Below are 15,598 nucleotides of genomic sequence, written 5' to 3'. Positions count from 1 at the left end.
GGGTGGCGATAATCCACTTTTGCCAATTGCAAAGAAGACAACAACGTTCCCGGCACGGAGTAATACCCTACCTCACAGCACATCTAATACAAGTGTCACAGGTGGGAGCGGACCGCCCCTGTCACGGGTCACGCCCCTTCCTAGTTTCCACCTCGAGGAAGTCCCAAGAACACCCCAATGACCAGACACACGAGAAAAGGTAAGTATAATTAAAACAAACTGATCCTAGATCCTCTCTTGTAGACTTGATTTCACGTGGCGCCCTTCGCTTCTCCTGAAGGCAACAGAGAACACACGATGAGTGAAAGGTGAGACGGAGAGGGATACTTTATTCCTGTATGTGTCGTTTCTCCAAACTGGCTGCACAAGGCACCTGGACAGTTTCTCCACTCCAATGGGCTTCCTGATGGGTACAGTGCAACACACCCTAGTTCCTGAGGGCACAGGTAAGTCACAAAGGTAAGTACAGGTTTAACTGGGTTCGCAGAGGGGCAAGTCGTTGTGGGTAACAGGTGAAAGCACATCCAGAACGGGTGGCTGCAGCCGGGCCGTATTCGAGGTAAGTGGTATTCAGCTTGTGCAGTCAGGTAGGTATTTGGCAAGGTAACTGGGTCGGCACACTGGACGTACACTGGCAATTTCAGGGTAAGTAACTTTTGGTTTGTGTGAACAGGTAGGTATGTAGCGAGGTGACTGGATCTTGACACTAGACATACACTGGCATATTCGAGGTGAATAGCTTTGAGCTCATGCAAACAGGTAAGTATTAAGCAAGGTAACTGGGTCTTCACACTGGGCTTACAGGGCTTATTCGAGGTAATCAACTTTTAGCTCGTGCATACAGGTAGGTATTCAACAGAAAGCTGGAACTTCACACTGGACTTACAGGGCTTATTCGAGGTAATTAGTTTTAGCTCGTGCATACAGGTAGGTATTCAACAGAAAGCTGGAACTTCACACTGGGCTTACAGGGCTTATTCAAGGTAATTAGCTTTTAGCTCGTGCATACAGGTAGGTATGTATTAGATGGGATGACTAGAACTTTAAGCTGGATGACGAAGGATAGCAAGCACTAGATTATCCTTAGCAAAGGCGTGGACTCTAGTAGATAAGTGGGAAAACCATACATCACCTCTTGGCTTCGTTCAAGGGCGAAAGGGGGTCACAAACTCCAAGCTGCTGCTCGTTGGGCCCAAACAGCCGATGGTGTCACGGTGGACCAGTTCAGGTAGTTTGGCTATACCCGGTCTGTATTGCTGGGCCGACTCGCCCGCTTCCCTCTCCTCTCTTCCAACCACGGGACAGAGATCTAGACAGGGGCGGACAGCTGGAATCGCTCCACAATACAGTAAACATACACAGCAGACTGTTTCACTTATAATGGTCGAATGCTTCCCTCCAATCACTGGTTCTCCCCACAAGATCCACACAGTACCTTAACTTGCATTCACCCTTCGCCTCCTTCAAGCTGGAACACGGGGGCCAGAGTTATAAGCGGGCGTGTAGGAAATAGGTGGCCACCGCCAAGGCAGCAGACGTTCTCTCCAACAGGAAACTTTCTGGACCTAGAGGGCGAGCACAGACAACAGGGACACGGCACAGCACTGCAAAACTTCAGGTGTACACAGGTCAAAGACAGACTCACCCACTGCACTACACACACTTCAGTGATTTTTAGGGTCGGCACTCCACACCCAGTCGAGATTCGTCCTGGAAGAGGTTAAAGTCGCTGGCACGGTAAGTGATCCAAACTTTACGTTGTAGCCACAGCCAAATAACATCTGTTCATCCCCACTTCACTTCGGCTCACCCACTCGTCTCGTCCTCCACGATGGGGCCACTAAACACGCTGTTATACACTCCAGCAGATATTAGTCATCCATATCCAGGGGTAAACAATGATATAAGCAATCCAATGTACTCACAGTCTTCATGATACTGATCCTCTCCCGCTCTCATTCTCTCTCCAGCTACTCACGGATACACGGAAGTGTTATCGTTGTTCTACCCTGGTACCGTTCTCCTACGGGGCCTTCATACAACAGACACTGGTAAGTATGGCTTTCTCCCAACAAAACCTCGCTTTGGCAAACCTGTTCTAGTAGTCGTATTTAAATCCTCCAGTTCGCTTAGCGACTTCACAAACTGCCTTCATCTGCCTCGCCCTACACCAGCGCCCAAAACACTCCGTCTCACTCGTGGTGTTCCTTGGAAAGCAACAACAACTTCCTATATCCTCAATGCCCTCTTTATTCTCCTCTCAACATCCGAACGGCCCAATCTGCGATCGCCACGTTGTTCGACACACCTGTTGTTGATATCCCCCTGATTTGAGTTGTCCGGAGTTTCCGGAAGTGACGGGTGTTTGCACATTTCGGTCCGGGCGGAACTTCTTCTCTCACCTTTGGTTCCGCCCTCGAAGTCACTCTGTGACACAAGTCAATGGAGTTGGACAAAAACTACAATAAAACCTGTTGGAAAGCATCTTTTGCAGCAATTTTTTGTGAGCATATCAGTGAACACCCCTGACCACTCGGTGAGTTTCACGTCTTTGTAAACGAAAGTTTAATGCATTTTACGAAGGATTGTTCCTGTGCACCTATAAACCCATTATAGAGGTGGGAGGTGAAATGACAAACACCCGAAAATTCTCGAGGCAGCCGCATATGTCGAAATTTCAGGCCATAACAATATAATTTTTCTTTGAAAAAGTGACTTGTACAGCTGAACATTATGATTCCTGTTGCATGGATTAGTCAGTGTTAATTCTTTTACTATCAAACTCTGTTACCAAGGTACAGTAACAGTGCTGACAGTATGTAATAGGGATGTTCATTTAAGTTCATTTTCCTGACCGACAACCGCAGCTTGTTAACCGAACATTAACCGTTAACTGATACGATTTTAATATTAAATTGCCATTGATAAAAATACAGTTGACGGTTGTCTGTGACCTGGTAAAACAAACTTTTTTTTATTAGAACAGCAGCAACCGATCAACAACAGAACCAGAATTCATACATTATCAAATTTTCACGCAACATTATATTATCAAAGAACACTCAATTAGATTAATATCCAAAGTAGGCTGATTGTCTGTTTTTTATCTACCACAGTGGCTATTTCTAAAGCAGGACACATTTCAAAAAGTTTTGCTTTTGCGTCTTCTTTCTCTGTTTGTGCATAAAGAGAGATGTTTATGGTCAGGGTCTACATCAGCAAAGGTCTGTCCAGACGCCTGCAAGATTGAGGCACATATGCGCCTCTCCGTGCAGCTTCCAAACCATTCTCAAGCACCGACACATATATGCAGTACAAATGATTACTTATACAAATGATTACTTTACCAGACTGTCAGGGCAGCAATAGTTTGCATCATTTACAGGCCATTCACAAATTAAGGAAAGAATTGTGTCAAAACGCATTGTTCGTTAACAAATATTTTTTCTTTTAACTGACAATATGAAACGGTCATAAATTCTTACCTTCGTCAATATGAACATCCCATGTAACAGAAGTGGCAGTCATACACAGAGAAACAACCCCCCCCCCCTCCTCTCTCATACACATACATGACTGTCAACACTGTTACTCTACCTTGGTAACAGAGTTTGACAGTAACAGAGTTGACACTTACTATTGATTGTCAACTATAAGACACTTTTTACATAAATTATTATATTGTTATGCCCTGTAACAACATGTGATCCATGACAATGAGTACCAAATTATTAAAATAATTAAAAAATATGTAGGGAGAGCGGGGCACAACCTGACGCTTTTTGGTTTTGGCTCAATTATTCAAAAAATATTTGAGTTTAATTAATTATATTTTTACACAATCAACACACACACCTCTGCTACAAATGAACATTTGAAGTTTGTTTCTAGTATTTACCATTCTTGGACAATTACACCAAACGTGACAGAAGTGCAAACGTTACAACTTACCCCATAGGTGGGGTTGATTGTAACAGGCAGGGTGTTAGTTGTAACACCTGCTAGAAATTAAGTTTGCAGGCAAATATTTCAATAATATTTTGTCTACATACTTGAAGTGGATATTGTTTATATATCTGTCTATAATGGACGGGTATCAACACTGTATTCGTTCATCCAGCTCTTTTCTAGCAATAGTTCAATTATAAATGAACTCTAAATATGTGAGAAAAAGCAGCGCAGTTATGACAATTTTTTTTTATATATGACCCAGTCTGTAATAACCATACTACAGTTTCTAAATCAAATTCTGAGATAATGAGCATCAAAGTCTGATTTTAGCCATTAATTTCATTATGATTTCAATCTTTGATGTGACCTTATTCAATCAATATTAAAGATATGAACAAAAATAAATGTTGACACACAATTTTTGATAAGACAGGCACATTTATTTTGTTGGCAGCCAGTAATCATTCATGTGTAGCCTATTTAAAACAACGATAAGAATTATGCTAACGTTAGCGGATTACATATCGTAAGTGCTGAGGGATTAGTTGTAACACAGCGTTACAATTAACCCCGCTGGGTCAAAATATTTTCAAGTCCACCAAAAAAGTTGCTTAAGCTGCAGACAATTTTCAAAATGATGCTATGTTTTAGTTAACAAGACACTGATTAATATGACATAACATTGAATTTGGTATCTTACACACAGCATTGGATTTTGGTATCTTAGAAACCGAAAAAAAAACATATGATGAAAAAATTTACTTACATGCCACCAAAACACTCGTTCATCAATAACTCTCTGGAAAAACATTATACATTTCCAATAATTTGCGGGAGATCAACTTTTGGCAGCATAAAAAAATCTGGAAAGGCAAAATTCTCAACCTTATGCAACAATATAAACGGTCCGTGTTACAACTAACCCTGCGTTAGTTATTGCCCCGTGCACCCCTACCTGCAGTTATGTAATCACTCAAATGTTAGCATTAAAAAGATGTATCGGAAGATTTTTTTTATCTGTCAGCCTCAGAATATCCTCCTTACTAGGGAGTCTCCTCTCGGGGACATAAAGATTGTGGATTTTGGCCTGTCGAGGTTGGTAAGCAGCAGTCAAGAGATCAGAGAGATCATGGGCACACCCGAGTATGTGGGTACGAACCAATTCTTTACCATTTTCATATGAAATTCAGTGTAGTGTTTAAACTTGAGACTGGTAGTGCATGTACATGATCTTAATAACCTTTTGGGGTGGTTTCCTGGACAGGGATTAGTTTAAGCCAGGACAAGGCCTCATTTTCATTAGGAAATAACTAGTTTTAACAAGCATGCCTTACTAAACATTACTTGTGTGCATTTTGAGGCAAAACTAAGGGCACTGGTGTATTTTAAGATATGTCAGTGCAAGTTGTTTTCAGTTTGGACAGCCTTACATTAATTTTAGTCTAGGACTAGTCTAATCCCTGTCTGGGAAACCACCCCGTAATGTTTAAATTTAAAATTTATATTTCTGTAGCTCAATTGGTAGAGCATTGTGATAGTGGCACAAAGGTGATGAGATTAATCCCAATACGTGGACTGTACTGATAAAATGTAGATGTTTGAATGCACTGCAAGTCACTTTGGATAAAAGTGTCTGCCAAATGCATAAATGTTTAATTTAAAATTTTGCCCTGATATAAATTTCTTCATAAAATCTTTAATTGTGGAAATTAGTAATTTAGAGTAAGTGTTTTCACTGAGTAATGTACATAACACTGCACATTTTTATGTATTGTTTTTTATTACAGCACCAGAAATCCTGAATTATGAGCCAATAAGCACAGCAACTGATATGTGGTAAGTCCTTGTTCTTCATTACTATTTTTACAAACATGAATACAGCATTTAATGTGATACCCTTAAATGTTGACATAGAGGTATTTTCACAATAAATTCTTTTTCTTGTGTTTTATGGTCAGTTTTTTTTTCATGGTAATTATGATCACAGTTGTGTCATTGCACATAAACAAACACTTCACTGAGGAAGAGCTGAAGCACCTGGACAAAGCAGCTATTCACTTCATAAAGTCCCTGCTTATCAAAAAACCAGAGTGAGCGAAACATATTAAATATATCAAGGATATATTTTCACAGATTTTTTTTTTACATTTTGTAGGATGATTTTATGTAGAAAACAGTAGCTGAGTTTTCACAGACTGGGTCACATGTATGTCCAGTTCATCACCTGACCTTATTTCCACAGGAACTGCTTCACAGCAGAAGAGTGTCTCGAGCACCTGTGGCTTCAGATCAAAGAAGAAGAAGAAGAAAAGGACGGGAGTACATCTGAAAGCGTCTCTGAGCCTGCCAGCTCGGGGACCTCCAGCCACGATGAAGAAGCGGAGGATGAAGAGAGCTCTCAGGTGACAGAAGAGCTCATCGTAATGGCAGCTTACACCCTGGGTCAGTGTCGACAGTCCTCTGATAAAAAGACTCTGACCCCCGACCAGAAGGCCATCTCCAAACGCTTCAAGTTTGAGGAACCCTTCTCAGCCCTGCAGGAAGTTCCTGGAGAATTCATCTACTGATTCCAATTCAGCCAGATAGCTGCTACGCTCCCAACTAATGCCGCACTTCAGACAAGAAACCTTTTCTATGTCTTTTCTTTTCACTCACCTCATGATTTAAATTTGTAAGCCAAACAACTTTTGTCTTTTGTCTTGCTGGTTGCTCTTGTTTCTTTTGTTTAATGTTTGCTTATATTTACAGACGACTAAGCCTTGCTGTGACTCTCTCACTTTTCTTGTTTTTATTTCCTTTAGGTGCCATGCTTATTTGTTATGGGTAATACATATTAAAGTTATTATTTTTGATGATAATAATTTTGTTCGTTTTCTTTTGGGTGCGTTTCGATGCATCTTTGTACAGATTATTGTTTTGGTTTTGTTGTTTCTACAAGTTTGTTAAAGATTATAAAGCCATTTTATATGTCCAGCTCCTTTGAGGTCTTTCCTTGGTAAAAAAAAAGCTTCCACAGCAATAACAAAACATGTAAATGTTTCTTTGATTTGTTTTTTAACTGTTAGAGTTATAACTATAAATTGATTTGTCACTATAAAGAATATTTTAAATGGCAACATATTACAAGGAGACTGTTCTGATGCTGTAAATAAAAGTTTGTCTTTACAGCAGTGACTCATTATTTTTTTGTTGGGAAATTCTGTAACTTAAAAGCTAACTTATTACTGACATAACACACAATCACTTATTTGGCTTCAAAACACCCCATGCTGAAGAATTTAGTTAAAGCTGGTTAAAAATTTATCTTATAAATAAGTTTTAATTACCCTTATTTTCACCAAACAACCTATACATCTTGTTAAAGGATGAGTAAAGGAATAAATATATATATATATATAGTTAAACATTTGTTAAACATTTGTCAAACAATAAATGCTTTACAAACTTTTATCCATTGAAAACTTCCTCATTTTGATTGAATTGTCCAGTGACACCTTTTTAAAGAGGACATACAATGAAAATCTTTTATATTAAATCTTTTATATTAAAGTGCTATAATTAGGTCCCCAGTGCTTCTACCAACCTAGAAAATGTGAAAAAGATCAACCCAGTCACTTAGTTTATCAAAACTTTCTCTGCAAGCATGTGAAAAAATAGGTAATTGAAATTTGGCTCCCCTTGTGATGTCAGAAGGGGATAATACCATCCCTTAATCTGCACTATCGAACCACAGCACTGCCATTTAGTGCAGATATCACAGTGTTTAAGGGACACACTCAAAAAATGGCACATTTTTGCTCACACCCACAACGTGTTATTAAATTTAAACATGCTACAATAAATTATCTATATGGTATTTTGAGCTAAAACTTCACATATGTACTCTGGGGACACCAAAGATTTATTTGACATCTTCAAAAAGTCTTGTTGTGAAATGTCCCCTTTAAAACTATTACTGTTGCTTAAAAACATCTTCATTCAGTGAAAATGAAGAATTCGAAAGTTGTTTTGTGTGCAGAGGTTCATATCTAATGCTCAGCGGTACAAATAAACATGTTTTACATATTTTATTGGAATGTAACCAACAAGTTTGGCCATTTTAAATGTATAATAATGCTTGGGGGAAATTTTTATTTTAAATAAAGACAAAAAAACATATGCTGTGCTATAGCTTGAGGTATTGTTTGGTTTAAAGTGCCTTTTTCTGTATTGCCATTTAGAATTTATTTATTAAAAGATAAAAAGAAAAAAAGATTGTTGTAATATTTCTTTCAAAGTTATTTGTGTCTATGTAAAACACTGACAAATATACAGTCGCTAATTATTAATGCCATCATTGATTCTAATTTTAAAACAACCTGCTTTATAAGCATTAACAAACACTTTTCTGTAGTCTATATTTTATATATTTTTTTTTATGTTTCCATCTTTAAAACACTGCTTTAGTTTACATTAGAACGCACATGTAATACATTTAATACAAACACTTCATATGGTTTGGCCAAAAAATGAAAGTGAAAGTGCAGAGTCACACCTAACATGTTTTGCACACGACTCTTAACACAAAACCAGGAAACTACTTTTCAAGCGAGCGTCTCTCTCTGTTTGTATATTAGTGAAATATGGCAGAAGCTCGTGTTTTTAAGGACAAGTTCAGCTGTTCAGTGTGTTTGGATCTCCTGAAGGATCCAGTGAGCATTCCCTGTGGACACAGTTACTGTAAGAGCTGTATTACAAACTACTGGGATCAGAATGAGATGAGAATCTACAGCTGCCCTCAATGCAGACAAACCTTCATACCAAGACCTGTTTTATTAAAAAATGTGATGATTGCTGAAATGGTGGAGGAACTGAAGAAGACAAAACTTCAGCCTGCTGTTCCTGCTGACACTTATTCTGAAGCGGGAGATGTGGAGTGTGACGCCTGTACTGAGAGAAAATACAAAGCTGTCAAGTCCTGTCTGGAGTGTCTGAAGTCTTACTGTCAAAATCATCTTAAACAACATGAACATTTCTTCAATGACAGGAGACATCATTTGATGAATCCCACCAGACAACTTCATGAGATGATCTGCTCAAAACATAATAAACAACTAGAAATCTACTGTCGCACCGACCAACACTGCATTTGTTATCTGTGTACGATGGACGAACATAAAAACCATGATACTGTGACAGCTGTAGCAGAAAGAACTGAGAAACAGGTATGAACTGAAATCAGACACACTGCAGTAATGCTAACAGTAATGATTAATAACATGCTAAACCATGAATGTCATTATAGTAACATTACATGCAGTTTAATGTAATATCTTTGAGGTTTTATAGTTATTTGTTATCTCTCAGAGAGTTTTGGGAGAGCGACAGATAAAATTACATCAAATAATTGAGGAGAGAGAGAAGGAGCTTCAGGAGCTGAGAGAGGCTGTGGACTCTCATGCGGTGAGTTTTGAACAGAAAAACATCTGCTGACAGCTTGAAGATCAGTTTGAGATTCATGACTCTCCTCCAGTGATGGAGATCTTTACTGATGTACCTGTAATGGATCTGATTGTAATGTTTGTCTTAACAGCGCTCTGCACAGACAGCAGTGGAGGACAGTGAGAGGATCTTTACTGAACTGATCCGCTCCATTGAGAGAAGACGATCTGAGGTGATACAACTGATCAGAGATCAGGAAAAGACGGCAGTGAGTCAAGCTGAAGGAGTCATGAAGCGTCTGGAGGAGGAGATTGATGATCTGAAGAGGAGAGACGCTGAACTGAAGCAGTTTTCACATACAGACAATCACATCCATTTCCTACAGGTAACACAACTCTGAAACACAACACAGTGAACATTAGCAGGATCTCTGGAAGACTTCACTTCATATATGACTATGATGGTGGTTATTTTATAAGCTGATAAATGTGGTTAATGTTGAATGTTTATGTTGTCTTTGCATTTGTAATCGTTTCTTCTTCAGGGTTTTCAGTCTCTGTCTGCAGCTCTTGAGTCTTCAGTCTCACACAGATTTACTCTCAGCTCTTTCCTCTTTTTTGATGATGTGAGAAAATCTCTCTCAACTGAAAGACAAACTGGAGGATTTCTGTAGAGAGGAGATAGAGAAGATATCTGGTGAAGGTAAAGAAGCAAATATTCATTTAATTTCAAACAACATCACACAAGCAAAACTGCTGTTAGAGTCTTATGGGGTGGTTTCCCGGACAGAGTTTAGGTTAATTTAAGAAAACCAAGCTTACAAAAAACTAGTGTGCATCTTGTCTGGGCGGCAGTGGTTCAGTGGTTCGTGTAGGTTGTCTACAAACCGGAAGGTTGGTGGTTCAATCCCTGGCTCCACCGGACCAAGTGTCGAGGTGTTCTTGAGCAAGACACCTAACCCCAGCTGCTCCCGGCGAGCTGGATGGGGCCTTGCATGGGTGACACCGCCGTTGGTGTATGAATGTGTGAGTGAATGAGTGAATGTGAGGCAAATTGTAAAGCACTTTGGATGGCCATTGGTCTATGAAAGCGCTATATAAATGCAGTCCATTTATCTTGAGACAAAACAATGGCACTGAAATATTTTAAATTATGTCAGTACAAGGTGTTTTGAAATTAAAGTAGCTCAAACATGCATTTAGTCTGGGACTAGGATAAGCCGGGAAACCACCCCTATATCAGTGTCATGATCTCTGTTTTATTGTGTGTGTTTTGGTTTATTATATTTCTACTATGGGAATTAAATTTATTTATCATTTATGTTTCAGTTACATATATCTCAGTTATTTCTGATGAATTGAAGACCAGGGAGGATTTTTTACAATGTAAGTGACTTTAAAAACATTTATGATTTATGACTTTGATTTATTTATATCCATTAGTACATAAAGAATGACAAATACAACAAAAAGAACAAAACGTTGATTATTTTCAATGTTTACAGAAATCTTTCAGTTCACATGTGTCAGAAACTCAGTCATTGTTAAAGAGGTGAATGAATTGAGTAAAATCAACGACTCAAAATCAAAACATCGATCTTTCAACATTTTTTCCAACTTATTACTTCTACACAGGAACTTAACCCTTATGTGTTGTTGGGGATGTTTTCATCCACTAGAGGGTTTTTTTACTCTTAATTTGGCCACAACTTTTTCTCTGTTTTATCAAATTGAATGATTTTTGGTCAAGGGCGTAGGTTTGATTCTGGCATTGGTGGGGACATAAATAAAATGGTTGCATTGCAAAAAGTGTTTATCACCGTTTACTTGAAATAAACAACAGACAACTCAGTATGCACTTTACTCAGTGACATCTGACTTGCCACCCCTCGGTGCCATCCCAAATTTAATGTACTATAATAAACAATTCGTTATGTCCTAGAGCCTAATAAACAGTAACTGTTAAAGTCTTTGTCAAAAAAAAAAGAAAATCACAACATATATGAATTCATATTTACTGTATAACAATGAAGAATATGCAATTAATATTTAATTCTTAATTTAAGTTTGCCAAAAAAATCCCAGTGTTGAAGTTGGTATGTATATCATGCTGTTTCCTGAACAACGTTTATTAACGTTTCTGTAGTTCACATTAAATCTTCTTTTCATTAACAGACAGTTAATCAGTGTGAAAAAATAGTTTTAAGTTTAAATGTAACCTTACATTATGTCTACATCTGTGCAAGTAATGACCACAGTGCAGTAATGTAAAGTATTCAGCAATCATGACATGAATTCATGTTTTTTATCATGTTGAGGTTATTTTTTCATGGATTAAGGACCCCCTAAATAACCTTGCCACCCCATTAATATAAGGTTGACAAAAGTTTGCAACTCCTCAGGTTAACATGGGATTGTCGTGTATTGGTGAAAACACTGTCCTTGTGCATGAAACACTTACAGTGGGTATAATAATACTTTCTTCCTCACTTACCTGTAGCCCGAATAATCACGCGCGTCTTGTTGAGTGAACTTTGGCGCGTTGTACAAAGTGAAACCATCCTATCACACGTAGCGAGTAAAGACATAAAGTGATGTGAGTTAGAGCGGCGGGACTCAAGAAATGCTAATCCAATCATATTAGCAATGTGAGTAGAGAGGCGGGACTAAAGAAATGCAAAGCCAATCATATTAGCGATGTGAGTTACGGAGGCGGGCATTGCAGAGAACGAAAGCTGTTAACCATTTGTGTACCACATAGAGCGTCATTTTTACAGAACGGGATTCCGAAAGATTTCTAATCTCATTTAAATGATTCCTGAAAAAATATAATAAGTAAAAAATAGAAAACACAAGAATAATACGGACATCAGTGATTATATATAAATACAGATTAATTGTTTGGTCAAAATTATTGCTAGGGACAATTCAGTCTTTCCTGAATATTGCTAGGGACATGTCCCTAGCGTCCCACCCAAAATCTACGCCCATGTTTTTGGTGACAAATCTTATATTTACATATATTTTAAGAAAATGCTTTGAATTTTTTTAAAAACTCAACGATATACCGTGGGCAAATCTACTACCCTTTCGTGTTGCCAGTGGACGAAAACATCCACTAAATTCAACGGCTGTTGAATATTTTTTCCAATTTTTTTTCATAAATCTGTTAATCAACCTCAGTACTGATCAAAACTACCAAATCTTCACAAAAATTCCATGATTTTAACCCTTTAATTGCCAAGTTTATAGAAGGGCGTGTGCGGGAGAAGCGCACACTAAAGATCAACGTAATATACATTTTTTAATACTTTTGCTGGCCACCCTTTTTGTCATGAGCGGAGGACGGAACACATACCCCACACACAGAGAACAGCGACATAAAGATAGTGTTTTTCTGACGAATACAGTCAGTTCCTAAGAACATTTTTAAATGGACTATAAGATCATCAATATGAACCCTGAAGAATGAACTATTTTAGGCTAAACCTAATTGTACACATTTCGCTTCTAAAACTGCGCAGAAAACTCGACTGCCGCGACTTTCAAAGCGCCTTCCATAGATTTCCATAGGTTCAGGAATGCATCTCCATGCATTATTATTCTTTTAGTGATCTATTTAAAATCAGTTACGTGAATGTTTTCTGCCTTTCCAGAATGGTAGGCTATTCGTTTTTCAAATACATTTATTTATTTTTTGCTTCATGGATTTACTTGTAGTTGCAAATGCGACCTGTAAAATTAAATAAACGCACTCAACTGAGTAGTTTTATATAGCTACACATTATGGTTTGAAGATCAAACAATCATCTAAAGGAAGGGGCCCAAAATTCTGTCTTGCATACCCCCCTTGAAACTGTTCATTGCGCCCCTGTGTGTGTGTGTGTGTGTGTGTTTGTGTGTGTGTGTGTGTGTGTGTGTGTGTGTGTGTGTGTGTGGTGTGTGTGTGTGTGTGTGTGTGTGTGTGTGTGTGTGTGTGTGTGTGTGTGTGTGTGTGTGTGTGTGTGTGTGTGTGTGTGTGTGTGTGTGTGTGTGTGTGTGTGTGTGTGTGTGTGAAAAAAATTTTCTGTAAAAATCTTCTCTGCATTAGATTTAGGGACATAATTTATTATGAACACAAAAACAACTTCAAATAAATTAAACAATGAAGCAAGAGTAGAGGATGGATGGAGAACTAAACAATCAAACTAACTTTTAGTGTGTATGTGTGCAGGTGTGTGTGTTCAGTATTTCCTACAGGACTTGCAGCATATCACTTGGTGCTCTCTGAAAGTGTGTCCACCACAACAGATGCAAGTGCTGACATGTTTGTTCTTTGCACCAATTGCATGTTCCCCTCTTCACTACTGAGCTGCTGGTGCCTGCTGGTGTCTGTGGATTTGTGTCTGGATAGACAGCTGCAGGAGACTGAATCTCTCTCACCAGTGCAGCAACTGGTATGCGAGGGTGATGCTCTCTCCTCAATAGTGCTGCAGAGATTTTCCCAGGTCTTCTAGGAAAGCCTTCTCCTAAACAGCTTTTCACCTCCCTGATGCATGAGTTGCTGTCCCTCCAGACAAACTTGCAGAGAGCACCAAGTGATATGCTGCAAGTCCTGTTGGAATGACTAAACACTTATGTGTTCATAATAATGATGTTCATAAATCTGATGTCTAATGCAGAGAAGATTTTTACAGAATATCTTTTTTTTCATGCACACACACACACACACACATTCACTCACACACACACACACACACACACACACACACACACACACACACACACACACGCACACATTCTGGTTTCCATGTTTTGTGGGGACGTTCCATAGACGTAATGCATTTTATACCATACAAACTGTATATTCTATTTAAACAAATATATTTATATTTAACAATCTCAAACCTAATAATAACTGCGTAGAAACAAAGTAAATAAGTGCGCACTGAAGGAGTAAATACAAATATAGAAATGTGTAGGTTTTGGAAAAATGCAATAAATCTGCAATGATGATTTTGTTAAACTGCTGCAGTCATTTGTGTTTATCTTCACCAGATTTCAAGCAGTTCACACTGGATTCAAACACAGTTCATGAAATCATTCAGCTGTCTGATGGGAACAGAACGGCTACTAACACTAAGACAGTCCATCAGTATCCTGATCATCCAGACAGATTTGATTTCTGGTGTCAGGTGTTGTGTAGAGAGAGTTTGTGTGGACGCTGTTACTGGGAGGTTGAGTGGAGTGGTAAGGTTGATATATCAGTGTCATATAAGAGCATCAGCAGGAAGGGAAGGGGTGATGAGTGTGTGTTTGGATGTAATGATCAGTCCTGGAGTTTGTACTGCAGTGACTCCAGCTGCTACTTCATTCACAATAACAAACACATTAAACTCCCTGTAGTGTTGAGCTCCTGTAGAATAGGAGTGTATGTGGATCACAGTACAGGATCTCTGTCCTTCTACAGCGTCTCTGATACAATGAACCTCATACACAGAGTCAACACCACATTCACTCAACCACTTTATCCTGGGTTTTTGATCATTTCAGGTTCAGTGAAGTTATGTAATCCAGCAGTGTAGATGACATAAAGATTCTCTAACTAATACTGTAAACTTTAACTATAGAAAAGAAAGAGAAACAATTCCCTGCCAGTGACGCTTCCCTGAAGAGTTTATACAGTAAATCTATTATCGAATAGATTGCACTCTTACCCAATTTATAAAAAAAACTGAATCAAAACGAATTGTTTTGATAATCCGTGTATTTTTTTATCATCGTTCTGAATCTGATCTTTAACAAAATCCCTTTACAAAAATTCAATTATTTCAGCTTTTTGTCCAAAATTTGGGATTTTTAAAGACACCTACCCATATTTAAAAGGTTATAAAAGGGAACAAACGAAGATAGGATAAAAGTTTTTTTCAGTTTTGTTTGTTTATTTGTTTGTTTGAAAGCAAATTTTCTGTTCTTTCATTTGATATATTTGTATAAAGGCTTTTTATTCATGCCCAAGCAATAATAGGGACAAAATTAAAATGTAAAGTTCAGTTTTAATTTTATGTTCTCTTTAAATTATTTGTTTTCATTTTCGTTTTCATTTTCAACTTGTATGCAAATTCAATGTTAATCAATGGGTGGCGTTTACTTGCTTAAAAAAAGGGGATTGGCTGAAGCAGCGTTGCCAACTCAGCGACTGTGTTGCTAAAATAGCGACTTTATTGTTACATCTAGCGACTTTTAGG

The 15,598-nt window shown here is 38.3% G+C and overlaps 2 protein-coding genes across 2 annotated transcripts in view; both read left to right on the top strand.

Annotated features, from left to right (window-relative positions):
• Positions 1-15,248, top strand: part of LOC129426518 (E3 ubiquitin-protein ligase TRIM16-like) — a 33,033-nt gene extending 17,785 nt beyond the window's left edge. The window contains exon 6 of the mRNA XM_073863859.1: positions 14,409-15,248. Coding sequence (XP_073719960.1) covers positions 14,409-14,935 — 527 coding nt within the window. The 3' untranslated portion in view covers positions 14,936-15,248. The remainder of the gene's footprint in view (positions 1-14,408) is intronic.
• LOC129426157 (E3 ubiquitin/ISG15 ligase TRIM25-like) lies at positions 8,534-9,772 on the top strand. The gene is made up of 3 exons (XM_073863584.1): positions 8,534-9,155; positions 9,298-9,393; positions 9,524-9,772. The coding sequence occupies exons 1-3, from the start codon at positions 8,574-8,576 to the stop codon at positions 9,770-9,772; spliced, it is 927 nt and encodes a 308-aa protein (XP_073719685.1). The 5' UTR covers positions 8,534-8,573.
• Positions 15,249-15,598: the final 350 nt, after the last annotated feature.

This window comes from Misgurnus anguillicaudatus, chromosome 25 (assembly GCF_027580225.2).
Source record: "Misgurnus anguillicaudatus chromosome 25, ASM2758022v2, whole genome shotgun sequence".
NCBI lineage: Eukaryota > Metazoa > Chordata > Actinopteri > Cypriniformes > Cobitidae > Misgurnus > Misgurnus anguillicaudatus.
The sequence above is the reverse complement of the archived record's forward strand: the minus strand, read 5'-3'. Positions and strand labels throughout refer to the sequence as shown.

What these genes read in the sequence shown, in the direction of transcription:
- LOC129426157 (XM_073863584.1), top strand. Translation starts at nt 8,574, where the DNA reads ATGGCAGAAGCTCGTGTTTTTAAGGACAAGTTCAGCTGTTCAGTGTGT. An exon ending in CAGAAAGAACTGAGAAACAG is followed by an intron (nt 9,156 to 9,297) that starts GTATGAACTGAA and finishes GTTATCTCTCAG; the next exon opens with AGAGTTTTGGGAGAGCGACA. An exon ending in AGGCTGTGGACTCTCATGCG is followed by an intron (nt 9,394 to 9,523) that starts GTGAGTTTTGAA and finishes TTGTCTTAACAG; the next exon opens with CGCTCTGCACAGACAGCAGT.